This window comes from Anser anser, assembly GCF_964211835.1.
Source record: "Anser anser genome assembly, chromosome: 1".
In the NCBI taxonomy this organism is placed as follows: Eukaryota; Metazoa; Chordata; class Aves; order Anseriformes; family Anatidae; genus Anser; species Anser anser.
The window spans coordinates 68,155,626-68,178,214 of NC_139720.1; the positions used below are offsets into that span (position 1 = coordinate 68,155,626).

The window sequence follows — 22,589 nt, forward strand, 5'->3', positions numbered from 1 at the left end:
ATGTTGTCAAATGTCTGATCCGTGGGATGTTTAATAAGGGCACATACATTTGAGGTAGATTTTCCAGGTAGTGTTGGTGAGCATACAGATGTAGGGCGGTAGGCAGGTGGCTTGTGAACCTATTTTAAATGCAGTGGGAATTTCTGTGGGAAGATTGCACTGAAAACTCGCCTTCTGGTTTGTGATCACTTCTAACTACCTCTGTGAGAGTGTGATTTGGGTACCCAGCTATGCTGGAAACGCAGCAAGGGGAAGAACGCCACGTGCTACAGCAGGTGTGGGAATGTGCTAGGTTATAACCGGGCCACTCAAGATTGGGACACTCACTACTGACAATTAATTGGTGTTCAGTCTTACCTGTCTTTGAAAACTAAATTACATCTGTCTTGATGTTTAGGAGCATGCCAGTCTGTTATCTTGAACCTTTCAGCTAAGAAAGACATTCCTATGAGCAAGATGGAGTTTCTAGGGGCTGTATATATGTTGTAGGTATTACTATTTTGCATAGGTGTAGCCATTGCAGACTCTGAATGTAAGAAAGCACCCATTTGAGCCTAGATTTACAGCAGTGTATTCCTCTGCAACTTTGGACCAGTGCTGTTCCAATTTCTCCCTAGTTTAAACAAGATTTCAGGGCTGTGGTTTAATACAGTCTTTAAGATGCAAAATGTTCTTTGGACATCATTCTGGACACCTGCTTCTTCCACCATATTTGAAAGAGGGTACCTCATGAATATTGACAGAGAGAAATGTAAAGAAGTACTAAGAACCACTGAGTTAGTCCATCTTCTAACTAAATTTTCCCTCTTTTTTGCACTGATTTTTTTTTCCTACTGTAAGCTCTTCAGACCTAGGATTTATTCTTATTTTAGAGCAAGAAAAGTCATCTGAGTGTTTTTCCAGTATTTAAATAAATATTCAACTTGCTGCTGACCTCACTGCCTCCTTCCACAACACTGTGCTTATCTACTTCAAATGGAATGGGAGGCATTTTATACTGCTATGTCAATTAGTATCCTTAGGTACAGTATTATGCTAGCAAATACTGCTTTTAATTAGAAGAGGTATAAGAAATACATTTCCTGTCACTTAAACTGATATACTAATAATTATCATCACATTTTTGTAACATACAGTACTGATGAATTCAGGTTGTAAAGCATTAGAATGTTTTCAGATTTTTTGCTGGTGTAATTTTTCTGAAATACAGCAGATGGCCCTGTTGTTAATGATTTTCCTTGCATAGTTATTCATTTTATGATACTTATCTGTATAGCATTTGCAGTAGTTTTCTTGTTTCAGTCTCTTGCTTTTTCTTTGTAAGTGTAAAAATAAAAATGTATTTTTGTTCTACACACATGTATTGAAGGCCAGATTTTCAGATTCTGACTTGTCAGAAATGCTGAGAAACTCAAATTCCAGATGAAGTTTGTTTGATATGCATATGTGTAATATTTTGGGGAGAAAGTAATTTGGCATGGTAGGTTTAGGTTCTAGCTTTAGCGTCCATTTATTTTTATAGCTGCTGTTATGATCTAAAGGAAAGAAAGAAAGGAAAAATGCAGCTGATCTAGTGGATATGGCAGGTCCTGGGAACTTTCATTTGAATGTAAAAAAGAACACCTCTGATAACCCTGAAGCTAATTATTAATTTTATGTGGAGAAATTAGTTATGTAGTATATTGGATTCAAATGCAAAACTTACTTTAGAAGTTCTTGCTACCTCTGGCCACTTGTTACTGTACTTGCCCCCAAATCTGCTGCTCCTTCAGCTATGGTGTTAGAAGTGCTCATCATGCTGCGCAGTAAACTGAGTTATCGAAGTAATACTGATGCAAATTACTTCAGAAAGGGGTAACTAGTTTTGTTTTTTTGTTTGTTTGTTTTTCCAATTGCCACCCCCTCAACAATTTGGTTTACTGCCCTGCCTTGCATGCAGTTGTATCTGTGCAGCTGAGGACATGGCTTGTAATCCTTAAGCTGTTTTCACTGTACAGCACATAATGCAAGTCTATCACGTAGGGAGCACAAAATCCTAGCTGTACTGATATTTACATTACTGTTGCTGGGCATGCACACTCTCACCTAGGTTCAGAAGCACTGATCTGTGTTGCAACATGTATTAAAATACATATTTTTTTTTCCCATCTGTCTCATTTGCGAGACTCAGAAGGCTGGGGACAGGAAAGTGTCACAGTGCTGATTTAGCACTAGCTCCATGGTTAAAAAGCTTCCCTGGGATGTCTGACACCTGGGCACTCCGTGGTTGTTCTCACACACAAAGGTGAATTTTACAGTGTATTTGCCATTAAGGTTTTCAGTCCCTCCTGATAAAGTTGCTCTGCTTTGCACAAAGCAATTAACTGAGCAGGGAATGCAATGCAGATGTCTCCTCTCCCGAGTCACTTTTCAAAATTTGTATACAGGCTTCCTTATGCTGGCTTAAGGAATGATGGGTGTGTGCTGGGAAGAACAGCATGTTATATTTAGTATGATTCAGCTAGCAAGTGGGGGTTCAGCCACTGGAGGAGAAGCCAGCTGCACAGATGATTCTGTAACTGACTTGAAAAGGTATGGCAAAAGGTAAAAGGTCAGCCCCTCCACTGGGGTTTTTAAGATAATGCTGGGATTTTAAGATAACGCTAAGGGCCATGCTCATGCTGGGGCAGTGTGCCTGCACACATCTGTACTCGGAAGTGCTAGCATAGGCCACATCTGTAGCTGTACTCTGAAGCACAGTCCTTGCAGGACTTGGTGGAAGCCATTCACTGCACCCCAGTGAGAGCCTGAGCCCAGCAAGACATGCAGATCCCAGCAGTGCACTGATGGCAGGGGTCAGCTGTAGAAAACATGCTTTGTACAACATGCCTGTGTACAAGTTGCTAATGCTTGAACCTGCCAGAACTTTGGGGGAAAAAGGTGTGGCTTCACAGCGAATGCAATAATAACCTGCCTCAATTTGAAGCAAATATAATCATTTGCCTCTATTAGGCTCCTCCTGTGTCTGAAACCTTATCTCTGAAGTACCATGTCTACTTTTTCTTCCTTCTCTAGCGCAGTGCATAGGGAGAAGGACATCAGAATGGAAACAGACACCCAGTTCTCTTAAATTCTTTTAACCAACCCTTTACCGACTTGACTGGCATGCTAAAAATTCTTCTGGAATATTTAAGTATCTATTTCTGAGTGCTGTGCTGGAAGAGGCTGACAGCCCTCTAAGGACAGTGAGTCAGCTGGCAAGAATAATTCTTGCAGTGCTAAGGAGGAGAGAATGGAGAAGGTAAGGACTGCGCATCAGTGGCTCTGTGTGACTACCAAAGGAGCACATTTCAGAAAGCTGACTGAGATCAATTCTCAGCAATGAATCAGGGATTTTTTTGGTCATTGTGTGTAATGTCCACTGCCACTTTTTGAGCTTCTTGAGTTGTTGATGGTGAGTCTGAGTTCATGAGCTTCCCAAGGGTAACTCACTGCATCTTCGATTCTGCCAGAAAGTTTCCAGACACTGAGCAGAGCAAACTAATCAGTGGTTTTCAATGTCTTGTGTACACTTGTGTGAGTCAGGTCCATTTCTACAGAAAACAATCAAATCTGCATCTTTGGAGCCTCTTGGAAGAAACTGTTCTGAGGAACACAAATGGGAGTGCCTGGCTCCCCAGTACTAGTGGTATCTGCACCATGTTTCTTCACCTTGGTGCTTTTAAAAAAGAAAAAAGAGAGAAAATAAAATAAAAAAAAAAAAAAACAGGGCTTGTACGCAGTTTTATTATTGCAGAGAGGCCTTTTTTTTTTTTTTTTTGGAAACAAACATAGACTGCCAAAGAAGTCAGACAAGGAGGGGGAAGATTATAAGATGGCAGTGGGAAGGGAAAGGTTCAATAAAGATGTGGATGACTTAATTGCATATTTCAGTTATATATAAGGTTTGTATTTTGGAAAATCATGTTTTAACCAAATTACCTAATTACAAAAACTTAATTGTTCTATATAAGAATTTGTATTAATTAAGATACACAAATGGAGGAGAGGTGGAAGAAGTAACTAAGTAAATATACTTCACATTAAAAGTGAAAACTTCCTCTGTTGTTTTTAGCTGTCAAAGCTGGTCTCCACAGTACATCTCCCTTTACCTCATTCTTTGGGAAGCTGAGGGAGATAAAACAGTGACATATGAAAGATATTTGTTTTCATTATAAATCACTAAACAAGTACCTAGGTAAAGATCAGGAGGGAGTGATGTATGCTCTTCTGCAGCTCTCCTAAACATACGGGTGTCAAATAATTTTTTGTAGGTCATTAAGCAGTTAGTCAAATAAGTGGAGATACTAAGTCTTATAAAAATTGAATTTAGAAAGGGAATGAATTAGTGCTAAAACAAAGTAATGTCTAGAGTTGCTAGCACAAAGAAGCCTGTAAAAAGTATCAAAAGATGGTCAAGGCAACCTTCTTTAGAAGAAGAAAATTAAAACACATGGAATCTGCCCACAGAAATTTGTAGATGTTTTGATACTGTTAATTCCAAAGTGAGCAGGAAATAATAGAGCTAAACAGTGAAGAAACAATGTGCTTTGCAGTTCTTAGGAGAACCCGTTATCAGTTCTGCCAATCTTCAACCTACCTTATTGCAGTGGTTCCAGTTAATACACACTCATTTTCATAAATCATTTTCAGAAATAGGCTGGCCTTGCTTAGATCCAGGGAGAGACTGGCTGAGGGCTGTCAAACTCAATCTTTGTCTCTAAAAGCAGAGAGTAGTGGCAAAAGGGTTCCCCCTAAGAAAAGTCAGGACACGGGAGTACTGCTTGAAGAGGTTTCCTCAAAAATCTTGAAGACCAGAACGTCCCACTGCACAAAAGGCTAGTTCTGATTTAAGAAAAGATAAAACACTTTAATGATTAAAGGGAGAGTCCAAGAAATGTGCTGTGGAACATCACAGAATAATGCCTAGCTACACAAAGCTTTTAGCCCAGCTCTAAATAAGGTATTTATACTGTAGTTAATATTGCTGCAGACACATTTTTAGCATGAATAATGTGAACGCAAATTCTGAGGTACCAATAACTGTTGCTATTTTGAACACTATCTTGCAAAGATTTGTTTGGAGACAGGTTAGATGGTATGGCTTTAAACATGCTAGCAGCCTTCTAAGTGTTAGGAATGCATTTCCTGCTGCTGGACGTGGACTGTCATGGTCCAAAGCAAAGGTTCTACCAAGCAAATGTTTCATGAGGAATAAAAAAGAGAGGAGACCAAACTAGCAAAATTTGATTGAAAAGCTAGGCATGCTTCGTGCAGATGCTACTAATGTAGGAAACAAGACTACTGAATAAGTAATAATACTTAGCACTTTACATCTTCAAAGTACATACAGACATTAGCAGAGTAAATCTCACAATAGCTCTGTAAAGTATGAGACAAAGATCATAACAGACAAGTCAAAAGTCAAGCTGTGATCAGTTGTGAGTTCCTGGGTTTAAATCCCATGCTCATACCAAAAGTTGAGGGTCCTTTTCAGTAGCATTTGAGCTGCATTATGCTTAAAGACAAGTTTGATTTAATTATGTGTCCACAGCTTCAGCTGTAATTTGATACTAACAAGGTAGTTATTAGAGCCCAGAGCAAATGAAAGGCAAAGCAGGGCAGGAGGCTGGGCAGCAGATAGGAAACAAGATTCCAGTCTGTCTCATTTTATACATCCGAAACACAACCAACTGTATTGAGTTTGCTGTGTATTTGTAAAAGGCACACTTTGGCCTGTAAAGGGACAATTGGAAATGAGGAGTAATGAGTGGCTGTCATGTTCTAGAAGCAGACCAGGTTAAAACTGTCAATTCCTTTCTACAGAAGTGAACTGGCTTTGAGTGCTTTCCAGGGTGACTGATGGTGTTTAGATTTACTGGTGTAGGGCCGGGGGCAAACTATGAGTCCTTACTCTTCTGAATATATGGGAAGAGGACTGATTGTCTGACCGGTGCCTAAGGCTTTTTCACTCACAGTCTGGTGGTGATTCCTCTCTCCCTCCAACGAAGCAGGACTCAGAGTGAGTCCAAGGTGCAAAATGGATTACTTGCTGTTCTGGCTTGGCTGGAAGGAAAAGGTAGATGTTGAAATGCAATGTGTTCTTGCATTGACTGCTCGTCTTCAGAGAACAAAGCACAGTGCAGAGAAAGTTTTTCCACCTGCCTTATCAAATGGTAGAGAATAATCCCAATTTGCTTTGACTGTGATCTTCTGGCGGTACAGATTAGATCTAGCATGGACATGAGCACATTTCTGAATTTCTTTCAATTTACTGAGTGCATAATACGATGTTTGCGTTGGCTGTCTTCTGACTGAACACATGCAAACAGTACCTCGTTTGTCCAAAGATCTGCCCATTCCTTCAGAATTTTTAGATAAATTTGAACTTGCAGAATTGGAACTGCTTCAGCACGTTGCGTTGTGAAGATGCAGTGTTGCAGGTACATTTAGGAGTATAGCCTTGGTTTCTGCCTTGGAATATAGAAATGGTCGCAGTATGGCTGCTGTAAGAGACTCATTGGGACAGTAATTAACACTAAGGTTGTTGATAACTTTACCGTCTGCTTGCTGCAGCAGATGTCTCACATTCTGCATAGTCTGCAGTCGTTCTGCATGTTAACATCACCAAAAGTTCAGTGCAAGGAACGAGCATAAAACATGCTGTGGAGAAAACAAGATACAGAGCAGTGCAGAGTAACACAGTCTGCCTCAAAAGTTTGAATGTTGATATGGAATAAAAAAGGTTTTGGATTAGCAGTTAGATCAAAAGATGTTCTTGGCAATAAGGAAAGTCTTTAAATATAACCTGTATAAAAGAGATCTGTACAGGAACAAGTGACTCGATTTATTCTAGTACAGAGTGGGGAGAAAAGAGAAGAAGAAAAAAGCCTGTAGTATAAAAATGCAGATAGCTGCATGTTCAGAAAGGCAGTACAAGGATGCTCCCTTAAACGATGTAATTGCCTACAAGCTTAACAGTGATAGTGCAGCTAATCACTAGAAATAATGTAGGCGTGATAGATAAGCTTGGAGTTGAAAAGTTCTAACAATGCAATCACAATATCCTCAGGTCTGGATTACTGATGAGGATCCACACAAAGAGTAGTAACACAAAAACAGTATTGGTCTTGCATAAAGCAGATCTGGAAGGAATGCAAAATGAGACTTAAAAATCTGTCTGGAACTCAATTATGTATGTATAGGGAATCAGAAATGAAGGAATGTGAAGGAATGGTTAAGAAACACTTGGGTGGGCTCTAATGGAAAATCTTCTCAGTAAAGTCGAAAGAGCAGCAGAATACTGTATGGGTAAGTAGAGGATAGAAGTAATATGCAAGAGGAACAGAAATGTTGAAGTACATAGGATCTTTGAGGGGACAAGAGTTGTAGTGCATCCAGTAAAGCCTCATTTGTTTGTGGTTTAAGGTAGAAACCCAGATATGCATGCAATGCCACGTTTTGTTATGCATTTACTTATGTGCTTACTGAACCATGTGCTTGTCTATACAGCCACACCTGGGGGAGATGGTTGTGTGGGGTTGTTCATATTTGCCATACCAGGATGCCTGGTGACTCGGTTTGCTAATTTTGTGAAAGGCCTATTCTATTAATGGTGTTCTGTAATCAGAAATACCAATATAAAGCCTCTATTCAAGTCAAAGAAGACATACCGATGCAAAAACAGTTGACATCCTGCTCTTTATATACCTGTTTGTTTGATTTTGTGTTATCCACAATGCTACTTTACTTTCCCGCCACCCATTCCCCACTTACAAAGAGAAACTGTGCTATTTCCAATCACCTCTCAACAGAATAATACAGTTAGGTTAGGAAACCAGAAGATGGGTAGGATTGTTTGAAATAGCAGAATGATTCCTAACTTGCCATCACCTTTGACAACTCAGTTAACTTCTCTGTTTTTTCCATGCATAAAATCGACATTGAGCATTTCGTAGGACCTCTGTGACGTCTAGTAAATTATGATAGAAGCAGAAACATATTCCTCTCATTAGAAGGCAGAATTTTTCCTTTGTTTGTGCATGAACATGGAATACCCTTGGTCACAACTGAAATGGGGAAGTTTGAGCAAGAGAAATTTTGGAAATTTTCTGGAGAGAGCTTCTGACTATCAGAGCCAATCCTGGGAGTTACAGTGGAGGCAGGAGCTGGCACAGCTTGCCATGGTACTTGAGGGTGATGGTACCGTGCACTGCACAACTGACTGGCACTGGTATCAGCAGGGAGGTCACCTCCCTTCAGATGTTTTCACAGCACTCCACACAAAACGTTCTTCTAAATGGAGGAGGGTTGCCATGCCTCCTGTATGTCTGTTTTATTAATGCTTTGGTGCTCTCCCTTCACTGAGCAAAGTGGAACGAGCAACATGCCCCTGCAAGAAAGTGTAGGGGAGGAGTCTGGTATCTCCCCAGGACTTGTCACTGGATCTCAGAGAAGACAGAGACAGCGGGATCAGTGAGGATCATATAAAAAGTTGTGCTTTCTTCAACACAGGTCTTCAAAGCATTGACAGGTGCTGTGGGCTTCCACTGCCCTGTGGTGTATTTTAAGGGTTTGAACCCTAGTCTGCACAGATTTCTGCTACTTGACTTGTAAGAAAGTGGCTATTCTTTGTGCTTCAACCTCTGAAACTGGTGTGAAATAGGTTACAGTGAGTAGGCGTGTACTGCCAGTATGACATACTGCTGGGAGGGGTCAGCCTTCTTTTAACAAACTATGCTAAATGCCTCAATAGTGTTTTTCTTTTGCTGATAGTCTTTGCAGAGCATGTTAATTAAGGAATATCTGAATGGTATACTTTCAATTTACAGCAACTGATGCAGAGAGGTGAGAAAGCACCCCTGTTGCATTAATTTTCCCCATGAATGAAACCTTGTTTCTATGTTAAATAATTTGTTAGAATTTGAGATAAAACTTTTGAAGTTTCATATCGCTTCAGACTCAGAAATCATTGCACAGTGAATAGTTCTAGTCAAACATGCCATCAAAATAACACGGCTTCATAGCAAAAAACTTTGCATCTCTGAAGCTCCGGTATTGAAGGTAATGGTTTGAGAGAATGTAATTTTAAAACATGGAAATATTATGTAAAATCAATAGATGTACAGGGTACTATTTATTTCTCTGATATTTCAGCCTGTTTTTTTATTGTGTTAGGAGCAGGTGTTAAATTCTACTAAACAAGTGAAAAATAGAAATAAATATTTAATTTACCGTATCTATCAATTATACAAAATTGTCTTATGAAATATTAAAGTATCTTTTAAGAGATTGCAAGTAGGAACACCAGTTAGAATATTCAGTCCCTTAACAGCAACTTAATATAGATGTGGAAATAAACTCAGCATGCTTTTACAGTTATAGGTCCTGTGATTTTTGTGTTGCTTTTAAGGTGGCATGGCTTTGTGATCAGGCCTGTGTGATCTGAAATTATTTTGAAGCATATGCCCATCATAGCAGAATGTGAAATTAGACTTCTAAACAGAAAGATGTTGAACGGAAAAATACACTGGGAATATGTGATCTTGAACATCAAGAGGCCATTTTGAAACTCTCTAGATACTCATTTGAACAAACCTATTTACTCATAAGGAGCAGGAATGCAGTGAAAAACAAAGCAGCATACCAAGAGGTGGACACAAAACACAAGTGAGTTCCTTACTGAGATATTAAAATGAGACAAAAATTAGTCATATGAAACAAATTAGTCCTAAGGAGATTATGGATAGTTTCCTTACCAATAAAGTGGATCTTAAAAATACTGAGATCAGTACAAAGATACGAACTAACTTTTAACAGATCACATTTTAATAGTGCTGACACTGTATTTCCAGGTGTTACTTCATTAAGTTCAAAGGAACAGGCTGAATACCCAAGCTAACTGCTGTGTTGCATGTCACTACAAACACGTTCCTTACTGAGCTAAACAGGATTGATTATTCAATTACAAATATTTAAGCTTATATTTAACAGCTTCTATTCCTTATAAGTTTTTAACTGGAATTCAGAAGGTCATCTTAGTAGAGTTTCTTGATCTTTTTTCAAAGGAAAATGTTTCTATCAGAATATGATAATAGTATATAGCAATATTCTTCAGGAATGTGCATATTTCAGTGGTGTTTGGAAAGATCGCTTCATAGCTTTTCCCAGTTTGCCCCAGTGTTTGCTTGCAGTATTTTTGGTGAGTTGTGAAGGGACCTGGACTTCCTTGGTAGGTACTTTGATTATTTAGTCTGTCTCCCAGGCTTTCTATGCTCCTTTGATTTGTGTTACCAAAGTGCAAACCGTGTACTTTCTTTGACACGATACTTTGGAATTTCAACCTCTGGGAAACATTTCTGGTTTGTTTATTTAGTTTGTATTCCTTTTTTGAAATGTTAGTTTTTAATTTTATCATCTCTCATATAAGTCAGTTTCTAGTTTTTGACCATGCCTATTTTGTTACCCAACCGCAGAAGCTTTCCAGAGCTTCCTGTAAAAGCCCTGCTTTTGAGAGAAATTTTCAAAGACAAAGACGATAGTAAAGTCCATAGCCTTCATGGCAAGTCAACAGGGATCTGACATCTGATTGTCTGTTGCACCTTTGATGTTTCTCCCCCTCTAGCATTTGTGCTATAGAGTGACTTTCCCTGCAGTGTACAACTGCAGCTGATTTCTCAAGTTGAGTTCTCAGTAAATCTGAAATGTAGAAAAACTTCCTCCTTGACTATGCCTGGGCGTTTTTATAAACAAAAAGTCTTCCGTCACCTTTGCAGCTACACTGCCAATCCAATTTCCAACTTATCAGTCTATCCCAAACATTGCAGAGGTAAAATTTTGTCGTTTATCAAGATTTGTTAATTCATCTCTAAAGGACCAGAAAGGAAACAAATGGCAATGTTCCATATTCCATGCAGCACATTAGACTTAAATTATGCAAAAGAAAATTATGAATCATGCATCTTCAAAAGCCTTCTTCCCACTGGTCCTGGAAAATGGACATGTAGAGAGCTCAAAGAAAATGCAAAGCCTTACACATAAATGGAGCTTTGAAATGAACCCAAGCCCCACGATGAGAAAGCAGCTTGGTGGGGTGTGATGGAAGGGGGTGCCACGTTGCTTGTGATCTCTAGTCCCCAGCAAGAGGAGAGGGGCAGCATTTTCGTATGGTGCTCTGGTAACAAGACACCATGCACAGGCTGTTGATAGGTAACTGGTTATATTCCTGTTGTAATCAGGTACTGTTTGCAGCTTCTCTGGCTGTAACCAGATGTAGCTTCAGAGCAGTTTGCTCAGTTACAGTTGTAGCGCAGTTGCAGCCTCAAGGCAGGCTCCCCAGGGACCTTCAGCTGGATGGACTCTGTGCTGTTGTAGCTATGCCATTTCCAGTGATTTCCAGTGCCTGGGATAGAATTACAGCTCACTTAGCTGTAAACTAACTGTCTCCAGAGTGTACTGCAGAAATACTGGTTTGCTGCTTAAAAGTAAAACCAAAAATCTTGGTAAAATAAACATAGCTACTCCATGCTTTTGAACTACTAGATGAGTTCATTTGCAGAGAGTTGCTCCTATTAGGAAGTAAGAACTGAATGCACGAGAGAAACCTAGGAAGGAAGCAAAGTATTTTTCTGCTGAAATGTTCAAGAGAGGCTTTTGTTTGTTTGTTTGTTTGTCGTTTTTTTTAAGTGTCTGTGTGTGTGTGTTGGGTACAGAGAAATCTTGAGGGATGACGGGGTTCCTGTGCCTTTTGTACACTATTTTTGCAGTGAAACACAGGAACATGCAGAGCACTTAGCAATGTATGTATAGAAATGCTACAGATTTTCATTATAAAGAATTATTAATTACTAACACTGCAGCATTTCCCTACTTGGCAATAATTCAGCAAACAGTTGTGCCAATTGAGGTTATTGTCTAAGGTCTGTTTCATGAAAGACAGAAATAAGAGAGGAGCTGAGACTGCGCGAGAGAAGGTTTTAAATGGTGGAAGGCAAAGGGAAGGTAAGACTAGAATCTGTTCAAGTTGGAAGGAGGCAGCTAATACAGCATTTGAGGCATCAGTGATGCGTTCTGTATTATTCATAGCTGTGACTGATACGGCTTGTAGGTTTTCTACGTTTTCATTTGCTAAATTAGGTGGGACATCACATAAAGACTAAAGTAGTCAGTGAAACGTAGAAAGGTTTAGATCATCATGATTATACAGAGCTTGCAGACGCCTTTCCACAAAATGTGAGTTGCTACAGCACTGATTTTTATGTTAATTTACTTGTGAATAATTTAAAAAGACCTGTTTATTTTTTAATAAAAAGGAAAGATATAAATTGACTGAGCGATCCTAATGTTACTTACAGCTGCCATTGAGCAGATGTTAGGGATTCTGAGTGGTTTGCTAGACCAAAATAAGTTTTATGAATAAACAAACAATTTCTTTTTACTACCAACTCTTTCAGACTGATTCTGTCCCAAATTCACAATAAATGGCTTTTAAAAGTCTCCTCATAAATAATTATCTTTCTTGTGCAACGTTCTTGTAGGCACTTGGATTTTAATTACGATGACGAACTGTTTTAATAAGTTGTTAAATAATTTTATCTTTTTAGGGCTGAATCCATATTCCATTTTTCTTTGACTTCGTTGGTTCCTGGGAATTTAATCCTTTTAATTCTTGATAATTTACTTGATATTGCACTTTCCATGTCCCTTTATAAATTCACATTGGAGAAGCAAACAGCATGCAGCAGCAGCATCTTCTTCTGATCTCTACACGCACGGACCCACCTGAGCTTGCTGGTTAAAAACAGCCTCCTGTTACTAGTAGCTGTTTTTTTAACTCAGTCATTTTGAACACAGGAAGCTTGAAAAGATATGTAGTTAAATGGAGACAATCGATCTCTGCTTTGGGCTAATGTCTGGGTGCCTTAAAGCACAAGAAGATGGCTAGCAAAGAGGATATTGTGGTTAGCTGATGGACAAGATACATGCAGCACTGCTATGCTGAGCTTCAGACCAGTGCTTTTCAATGTAAATATATAAATATACGTATATCTGATTTGATGCAGAGAAATGCTGAGCACACATAATTCCTTGTGACTTCAGTTGTGATTCAGTAACTTTGAAAAATAGCTGATTTATGGAACTATGTACATCTCTACACAGATGATGGGGAGAAGAGCCAAGTGGCAGGTTGTTAAACGTCCTGAATTTTAGTGTCATAGCATGGTCCAAATTTACTTAATTAAAAGCACCTGCTATTAAAAAAAAAGTACAGATCATGTTTAAACTTTTGTAGTTTTCTTTTAGATTAAGTATGGAAACAAAAAACATGGTAGCATGTCTCATGATCCCACTCTTGACAGAATAATTTGAGTCCCTGCAAAAAACATTAATACCAATTTATATATCGTTAGAAGTCATAATTGAAAGCATTGATCCTGCAAGGCTTTGAGTTTACTGGGTTAGAGTCTACCAAGTCAAATATCTTGTTTCTTTGGGGTTCAGCCTTGGGTAGCTTTGTTTGCTGTTATCTTCTGTGTGATCTAAACTGAGCGTGCTTAGGACCAAGTTCATATGGGGAGGGGAGACAGTACATTTTTGGTAAGTGTGGATGAAGAAGCCATTGGTATCAAAGTAAGGCTGTAAAATATTTCCATGCAAAGATACGAACTTTAGGCAGATTTTATTTATTTTTTTCTGTAAGAAAGACGTTAAATGTCATGTCTCAATGAATAGTGACATTTAATAACTCTCCAATAATACCTGTGAGTATACGTACATCTAGCACAAAGAGAATTTGATACATGATTTCTTTCATTCCCAGTTTTTCAGTAAGAGGGATGAAATGACAATATACAAAATGATAATGTATTTTTAGTGTAGGTTTTGGAAAAATAAGTAAAACATATAGCATGTGGAGTTGAAGATTAAAATATCTTCTTTTTGACAGTGGACTAACCAAATGCACATTTCTGTATCAGTTCCAATTATTTTTAACCAAAAAACAGTCAGTTATTTAACCAGATTTTTGGTACTTTTGGTTTGAGATGCTCACTGTATTTGCAGTCTCTGACCAGATCAGGACACAGACGGTTGAAAAGGGGAGGGAGAAAAACAATGCTCCAGCATGTTAAATACCTTTTTATAAGTTGCTGCCTATTTCTGATGGTTCTTAAGGGTTCTTTGGATTTTCTTCATTTTTTTAAAAGTAGCTCTCAGTAGATCCTTATGCCAAAAAAGTCTGACAGTTTATCACCAACATGCCTTCACAAAGCATCGGTTTGAAATAAAATTGTAATTTTGCAATATAAGCATCATTAATAATACAGCTGAGGGAGGAGGTGGGGTGGGGAGAGACTTGTTAAAAAGAAAAAAAAAAACAAAAAAAACCAGAAGCTTGTATTTCTTTCCCCCAACAGAGAGGTGCTTCCTGCTCAGAGTGTGGCTGCACAGTCAGTTTTGTTGTTGTTTGTTATGGTGGCAAGCTTTTTGATATTCAGGCCACCCTGAATACCAAAACTGACAGCCCTCCTGACAGTGGTGAAAACATCTGTTAGCAACTGGAAACTCTCCCCCCACGCTGTGGCCTACACATACGGGTTTTTGCAGTTTTGCCAGATAACCAAATTATCAACGTGGGAAAAGAAGAACGAAGCAGTCTGAGGGGTAGCAACCTCCTTATATTAAATGTAATATTATGAAAATAATAGTAATTGAGAAAGAAATAATAGCTGGCAACACTTGCCATTTTAACAATTCTGCCTTGAAATACACTACATTATTGGTAACTAAGTCCTTCCAGGGTGTTCCTCTTTTGATATTTGTTGCATCAGAAGAACAACACCTGCTGTGGTGGCAGTCTACATGTTCATAAACTTATGGTATTGAAGACTTTCAAGTGTCATAAAAACTAAGCCAAGTGGATAACATTTTCCTAGTAATCACGATTACTGAAAGGGGAAGCTTGCTATTTAAGCCTGTAAGTAACCTATTCTATATCATTTCTTAAAGCCAGGAGGAAACAAAGACATTACAAACTGGAGACTGGTGAGACCCAGCACTTCGTGTTTTTCACGCAAATCCAAAGGGAGGACATTGGCCCCAAAATGCTCTTGGGAAGTTCCTTTGATACTGGAAATCTCCCCGGTGCAGAAAAAGCTCTACAGAAGCCTTCACCTGTGCTAGCTGCCTCCTTATGTATGGGAGACAGTATGGATGAGCAGCTGATGCTGGCAGTTTGTCCTCTGCGTGACAAATAGGTGGCTGAACTGGAGAATTGAATGCTGGACAGATTCTGACTGTGGCATTAAGACATGACTTTTAAATCTCAAAAATCAATTGCGCCTTCTGCTAGGTTAGAGTCGGAACAGAATCTTAAACTGCTTTTATCATGAAGTGTTGAAAAACACTCAAAATGACATTGAAGTGTCGTGATTTTGGCTCTATTATGTATTTTTTTTTAAATCTTTAAAATTCATAGCACCTTCTAATCTTGATAAAGTAGACTAATTTTCCAGTTGCTTTGTTCAGTATGGAGTATCTCCAAGTGGAATTTAAGAAGCTCTTTTTCAATTTGAGTAATTTTGTTACAAGCTAATAGACAATATGTAAGCATACCTGACTTTTAATGTTAACATATTTGTTTCAGAGTTGCTATCAACATTAAAAAGCACAAAGCTATATCTGGTTGCTAAAATATGGTATGCGATATGCCATGTAGTGCTGTGATTCCAAACAGTCATGCATATTTATTATTTACTTCCAAGTCGTAGTGCTATTACTGGTAGATATGTCAGGGCTTTAGCCACAATTTTTATTATGTCATGTACTAGACAACATTGTGAGAGACTAAGTTGTATTGATCCAAAGCCAGGAATGCCAGCAGGGAAAAAGCCTGACCTAGAACATTACTGTTTTAATTATATCACAATTTAGGATAGTTTAATGTTGTTTAGATTATTTTAAGTGTGAACAAGTAAATGATGCAATACAATTCAGTGTTTGTATAGGAAGCTTAATGGGTGAGATTTTCAAATCAAATCTAGCTTCTCCCACAACATTTTTTTTTTCGACTCAGCTCAGTACAAGCACATGGCTGGGTGTTGAAAACCTGAGTGCCTGCATCTCATCTGAAAAGAGAGGCCAACCTTTATGCGGCTTTGTCATGGAACAGCAACTTGTTTTAGCAGCAACCAGTGTGTCACGGGTAAAGTGATGAGAATGAATGCATTGGTTCCTTCTCAAACACCCATCGTACCTGTAGCTGCTGAATGTGTGATACTAACACTCTGCCAGAGCAGGGAAAGGTCACCTTCCCCCTCATAGCCCCTGGCTACGTCAATGTCCTCGTACAGAGACAATGTGTTATTTTATAACCTTTAGCTTTTTTATGCAATTTATGACTTTTGGATGTTAGGGTGAGCTGCAGAATTCAGCCATCGCTATCTTTGCAGCAAAGAATGGGAATGAGGTGTCGAAAGATGTGACTGCCTTTTTTGTAGGTCACCTCTGCGTAACGGTGAAGATGATGGTGGCAATGAGAGGGAGCGAGTCTGCTGCTCTGTGGTCTCCTGCGCTGCAGTGCACTTCCACTAGATTTTATGCAGTGCTGTGCCTACCCTCATCAGTAACACCATCCTTTTGCCAGCTTTGCAGTGTAGTTTGTGAGTGATTTTATTTTGGGGATTTTTTTGGGGGGTGGGAGGTTGTTTGTGGTTCTTTGGCTCTTCAGGTATTTTGGTGTTTTGTGTCTTGCTCAAAACCAGAGGCAAGTGGCAAACCACACCGTTGTCTGTAAAGGATAAAAGCATTATGGCCGGATAAGCTGAGAGGAAAGGTATATTTTTTCTCAGTGGTAATTGCAAAGCTACCATTAGGTGTTGGGATGTATTGATTTATTTATTCTTTCTACCTTTAGCTCGTCACGTGTCGTTAGGCAAACTGCTTAACCAATTTCAGTATTGCCATCTGCAAAACAAAATAAGGTTAATATAGGTCATTACTGTAAAGCCCTGGAGTGTAATGCATGGTACACATTTTTGAATAAGTATAAATGAAAATCTCAGTAAAGGAGCATGAAATTTAACAAGCAGAAAACAACATAGGGATTCCTTAAGCTTCCATGTGGTCCCAGTAGTTGCTCTTGGGAAAATGTCCTGCTGCTGCTTCTTTGGAGAGGACAAGGAATGACTGATGCACAACTGACTGTACTAATCCTGCACCCATGCCATATCCCAGCCTGGAAATATGGTAGGAGACTGGGAGCATCTTTTTCATATGTTTTAGTGTGGTTTGAAGCCAAAGCCAAGAGCCACCATTGACAAGAATCCCAGCTGTGGCCTTTGAGATTGGAGCATGTCACATGTCAGTTACTTATTTTTCTCTTTCACTGTGTACAATAGGAATTGGATTGGAAGAAATGTTCTAAAAACAACAAAAGGCAATACTATATAGCACAGTGACACAAGGTGGTGTGGATCTTTCTTTTGAACCTTCTCAAGAAATGCATTTTAAATGAACACAAAAGAAACTGATATTAATTAAGTAATAGTATCCTATGGAGACCTGTGGTAGACACTGTAATAGTGCATTAGCAAGCTATGCATAATTCAGCAATGCTGAATTCTTTCAGAGATCATCTACAGGGAATTTTGCATAAGTATGGACTTAATAATTTGTCCCTTCGTGTGCGTGCGTAAGTGTTCCTAAGGGCATCATTTGGCCTGCAGATCGCCTATTACCAGAGATGGTGTACAAGAAAGGAAGCATCCATTTCTAGTCTTGAAAACCAAGCTGAGATGATAGGATGGGTCATGAGAAAGGTTGTCATATTTGTAAACAGACATTAAACATGGAGCCCCATGATGTGATTCTTTTTCTTCCTCATACAGGTACTTTTCAGAAAATAATTGGAAAAAAGAAAAAGTTCACAAAATACCAAGTTATAAGCCAGCAATTTCAAAAATGGTAGCTTAGACACCAGCATATGAAAACATGCATAAGTACCTAAATAAGTGGTCTGGCAGTGTAGCCATGTGTGATGGAGTTCAAGCTACCCAGTGAGCTCCTGCTCAAGTGAGTTGTCGCAGCTGTGTATTCTCTTCTCCTCAATAGCAAAGTTAAGCTAGCAGGAAATGTCTTTTATCTTGCAACTGGAGTTGTAGGACATGTAGGGGGACTATTATGATGCCTCAGCTAACAAGAATTAGCTACTTCATTAGCCTTTTGTATCTTGCCCTGCCTCTCATTTTCAGTGAGTTGATAACCTGGTAGCCCCTAGTTGGGGTAACCACGTGTGAATCTTAAGACTCTTTTAGGTATTCATAAAAATAAAAAGATGGCTTGCTCATGCAACTTTATGCATATTTGATAATATGTATTATTTTATCGTTGCTACTTTGTCAGTACAAACAGCAGGGGCTTACGCAGGTCCCCTCAACAGCATGACTCTCTGCCACTACTCCTAGAAGTCTTGTGGGCATGTGTTCACCCTGTGCTGCCATATATTGTTATATCTGAGTTGCAGGAACCAAGATACATTTCTGCTCGTTTCAAGTACGTACAAGGTAGTATGGCATAATTGTCCCTCTGCAAGCGCCTGTCTCTGAACTATTGTTTAGAACTGCCAGACGTATCTTTGCTCTTCATTAAGAGTAAGGCAACAACACAGAGTCTGTAGTTATCAGGAGATAATCATTCCCCAAGGGCATTTGAAGCACTTCGCAACCAAAAGGTTGTGATTACTCTACGATTGCTATACTGCTTATTATTGCTTATTGCTTAATTATGGAACCATAATTCATTTCCTGGATGCTCTAATCTAAATAACATTCTCTGGTTCTCGTGCTGTGTTTCATTTTTAGGTGGACTGGGAAGCTTTGTGGTGTTTTGAGATGACAGGGGGAATAGCAATGGGATAGGCCAGTCGTGCCTGCTCTATTCTGGCCTTCAGGAGACCAGGACGTTCAATTCCTGCCCTGCCAAATGCTTGCTGAGAGGCCTTGGGCAAGTCACTCTTTTCTGTATGCCTCAGCACTACAGTCAGGTACAACAGTAAATAGGGCCCTATGAGTATCTAGGATAGATAAATTTAATGGGCTTCATCTTAATCTTTAGGCGTGGATTCACACAACAAGCTATGAAGGCACAGCTTTTAATTTAGCATGTGCAAATTCAACTGGCTTGTTTTACATGGCCTTTGGTCGAGGGCAGTGGCTGAAGTGTGTGTGTAGGGTGAGAGAGCGAAGGAAGAGGGTTTTAATATCTTAAAAAAAATACTCTAGCTGATGTCACAAGGCATGTTACCGCAACCCAAGTGGCCTGGCTCTTGACCGTGCAGAGAACTTGGTTTCTCTGTACAGATTGGCAGTGCTCACATTTCTTCTGGTTTATACAGATTTCTGTCTCCAATTACACGAAAGCAATGTTTGCTGGGCCTTGGTGCTGTAAAGCATCCTACGCAGGTGGGTTACTGGGTTTGCAGCAAGCCAAGCGGAAACAGGCATCTAATGTGCTGTGTTTCAAAGGGCTTTGATGTCTGAACGCCTTAGTGATTCAATGAGTCGTGCCTGACTCACTGCCTTGAAAGGTAATGCGTTATTGTGGTCGCACACTGGAAAAGAGTAAAAAGTGTGGCCTTTTCCAGGCTTACTGGTCTACAAGTCTACACTGATAAACTCATTTTGTAAGTTTGACTTAATTTTTCGCTGAATGAGGTAACCTACCCTAAGGAAGGGGAAAGTGGCCCAGGACATATTTTAATGTCAGCCTTGATATTTGCATGTACACATTGATAGGAAGATGAGAGGATGCATGATAAATTTTGGTTTCTAAATCATCACCTAAATTTCCAGATGATACTTCTGCTGAACTTCATTCCTTAGACTTGTTTTTGAAAACATGAGTAAAAAATAGAATTGATGAAATGCTTTTTATTATTACAAGGCTGGCATAAATTCTACTTAATGAGCTGCTTTTTATGGCAGTGGTTGATTTGTAAATCCCCCTTTTCATTACTGAAATCTACACACTAATAATATGTTACATTGTGGTGCTCTCTGCGAGAGTGCATCTTCGGAGTTCTGTGAGAGGCTGCCTGGAGTCCTGCAAGGAAGCTCTTGTATCATAAATAGAATTTGTTCATGAAATAAAAATGTATTGTTTTCATTGTTAGAGGATGCTACTAAATTGGCTGTATGTTTGTCTAATAATCACATCTAAAGCTGATTATTCTGGTAATAGCCTTAAGATATTATTTAAAAATAAATATATAAATGCACTACTTTTGTACTAATACTAGTTTTTAATCTCTTCTTGTTTCCATGAAGTCTGAATGAGATTTTCAAAATTGAATAATAATTTGATCCGTTAATCTTTTGAAGCTAGTAATTTTATTTTCCCCTCTTTGCAGTCTCTGAGGCTTGCAAATGAATAGAGCTTCATTACTGGAGTCTGCATTTAATAACCATTATCCATTATCTTGTAATTAAGACTCCCTGTAACGAATCATGAGGACAATGCAAAAATACATAGTACATTTCTTTAATGAACTGGAAAATGTTCATCTTGTTCTATTTAGTAATGAGTTGCTGAATAGTCGTTAAATCCACTGGAGAATAGAGCTAGATGGATTTTGAAGACTATCTTGAGTTTGTGGTTAATCTATTAGAATTAAAATTTCATCTTCTATTTTTATCAACAGCTGATTAGAAGTCATTCTGTTTGACCAAATTGATTAGAAGACCATATACAAGGGCAGCTGTTGTTTAATGAAAGTTTTTAATGAAACTGTACCATAGAGACTTGTAATTATAAGACTTATAAAAGCTTTGACTTACCTTATACTAGAAAAAATGAAAAGTATTGCACTGAAGGACTTTAAGTGCTACATTTTAAAAGGGAAATTAAAAATATAATTTGGCATTGTTAAAGTTTCACTTCCACTATTATTTGTTTTAACATGACTATCAGATGTCCATACTGTCTCTCTGAAAGGGAGTAGCTCTGAAATATATAACTCAACTATCTCTCAAATGTGCTCAGTTCTTTGTAAAGCTCAATCAACTCTTAATTGCCTCTTTTTCAAACTGCAACTTTGCTGGAGTTAGAACTTGTTTCCTGAGTAGTTGCTTCTGTTTAGAATGGGAAATGTCGTGCAACTTAAAGACCAATGCCTAGGCAGGAAGCCTACAGAGAGAGCCGTGGTCTTAGAGGAGACAATGTTAGTGATACAGTTCAATTATGTTTAAACTACAGGACACTGAAGCATGCCTGGCTTTGTCTCAACTTCCCAACAGGCTAAAATCTAGCCGTGTGCAAGCTCTCTGGAGCATGCCGCAGCACACCGTCAAAAACGTAGTCTAGGCAACTCCTTACTTGCATCCAGTAGTGAAAGTTCCCTTTCTTACTCTAGGGGATGTCACAGAGGCATCATCATTCAAATAAGAGACAAAGTGGACCCTAAGCCAAATCTGAAGTGGAAGCAGATGCAGTTCCAATTGACTTAAGTGGATGATGCACTACTACGCTGTGTTTGAATTAGCCCTCTTCTCCCAATTACTTTTGATAATTAATGATCCCACAGTACACCTTTTCTAAGAAGTAGGTTCCCAGGGGTGAAGTATGCCCTAATGCAATTAAAGAAGTTTTGTCATTGTATTGTATCAGTGCAGGATCAGACACTGCAAGGCATTTTTGTTGTTGTTTTTCTTAGTTACTTAGCTTTTCGTAATACTGTGCTCCTGGATTCATTTTAAGCCAAACCGGAACAGCAAGAATGTACAAGAACACTTCACAAGTATTCAGGAAAGACAGTGAGGAATATTGTATAGAAGTGAGAAAACATAAAAATTAAGCCAAGGCTAACTCTCCTTCTTTAAATGAGAATTTTTGACCTTGTTACGGTATTATATCAGACAATGGCTTTAAGTATAGTAATTTGCAATGTTACAATCGTAAAATGCATAAGAAAGGACTTTTCCCCCTATTTACAGTATTACACATCTGGTTTCATAAACACACATGGGATTTCTTTCCTTCCACTTTAAACTGCTGCAGGAGATATGATACTAGACTGTCAAATATGAGACTAAATGGATGCAAACTGAAATTAAAAATCTGATGAAAATTGTTTTTATTCAGAAAGATCTTTGTGTAAGTATTAAAATGTTGATTTATACGCAACATTTGTTTAGAGGAAATCATTTGCTTTATTGTGGTTAATCTGATATCTTTCTTTTTTGTGTGTGTAGCAGATGTAACACATGTATATATTGAATGTGCATACAGGAACATATAATATATTGGATAGTCCTGAAGAGATTGTTAGTGCGATAGCTAGAGCAAAGAATTAAAAGCTGAGGTGTTCATTTAGACCCTGGGAAGTCTGAGTAGCTCAGAAACCGGATGGGTAACTCACCTTCCTGTTCCAGCCTCAGCTGGTGCAAGGTTAATATCAACACCACAGGGACGTGTAAAGGGATGCTTCATAATTACTGTGAAGGATGAGGACATCCTTGGAGGGCATGAACTACATATGTGCACAGTGGCTTATTCTAAAACTATCACAAAGCTTTTTA

General features: G+C 38.8%; 1 protein-coding gene across 7 annotated transcripts in view; it reads left to right on the forward strand.

The window, feature by feature from the left end:
* Positions 1 to 22,589, forward strand: part of DERA (deoxyribose-phosphate aldolase) — a 55,198-nt gene that overhangs the window by 24,609 nt on the left and 8,000 nt on the right. Inside the window, exon 7 of one of the 7 annotated variants that reach the window (XM_083831341.1) lies at positions 15,025 to 22,587. The exons of 5 other annotated variants lie outside the window; for them this stretch is intronic. In XM_083831341.1, the coding sequence (XP_083687467.1) occupies positions 15,025 to 15,272 (248 nt within the window). In that variant the 3' untranslated portion in view covers positions 15,273 to 22,587. One more of the 7 variants, XM_083831345.1, reaches the window with a different exon arrangement.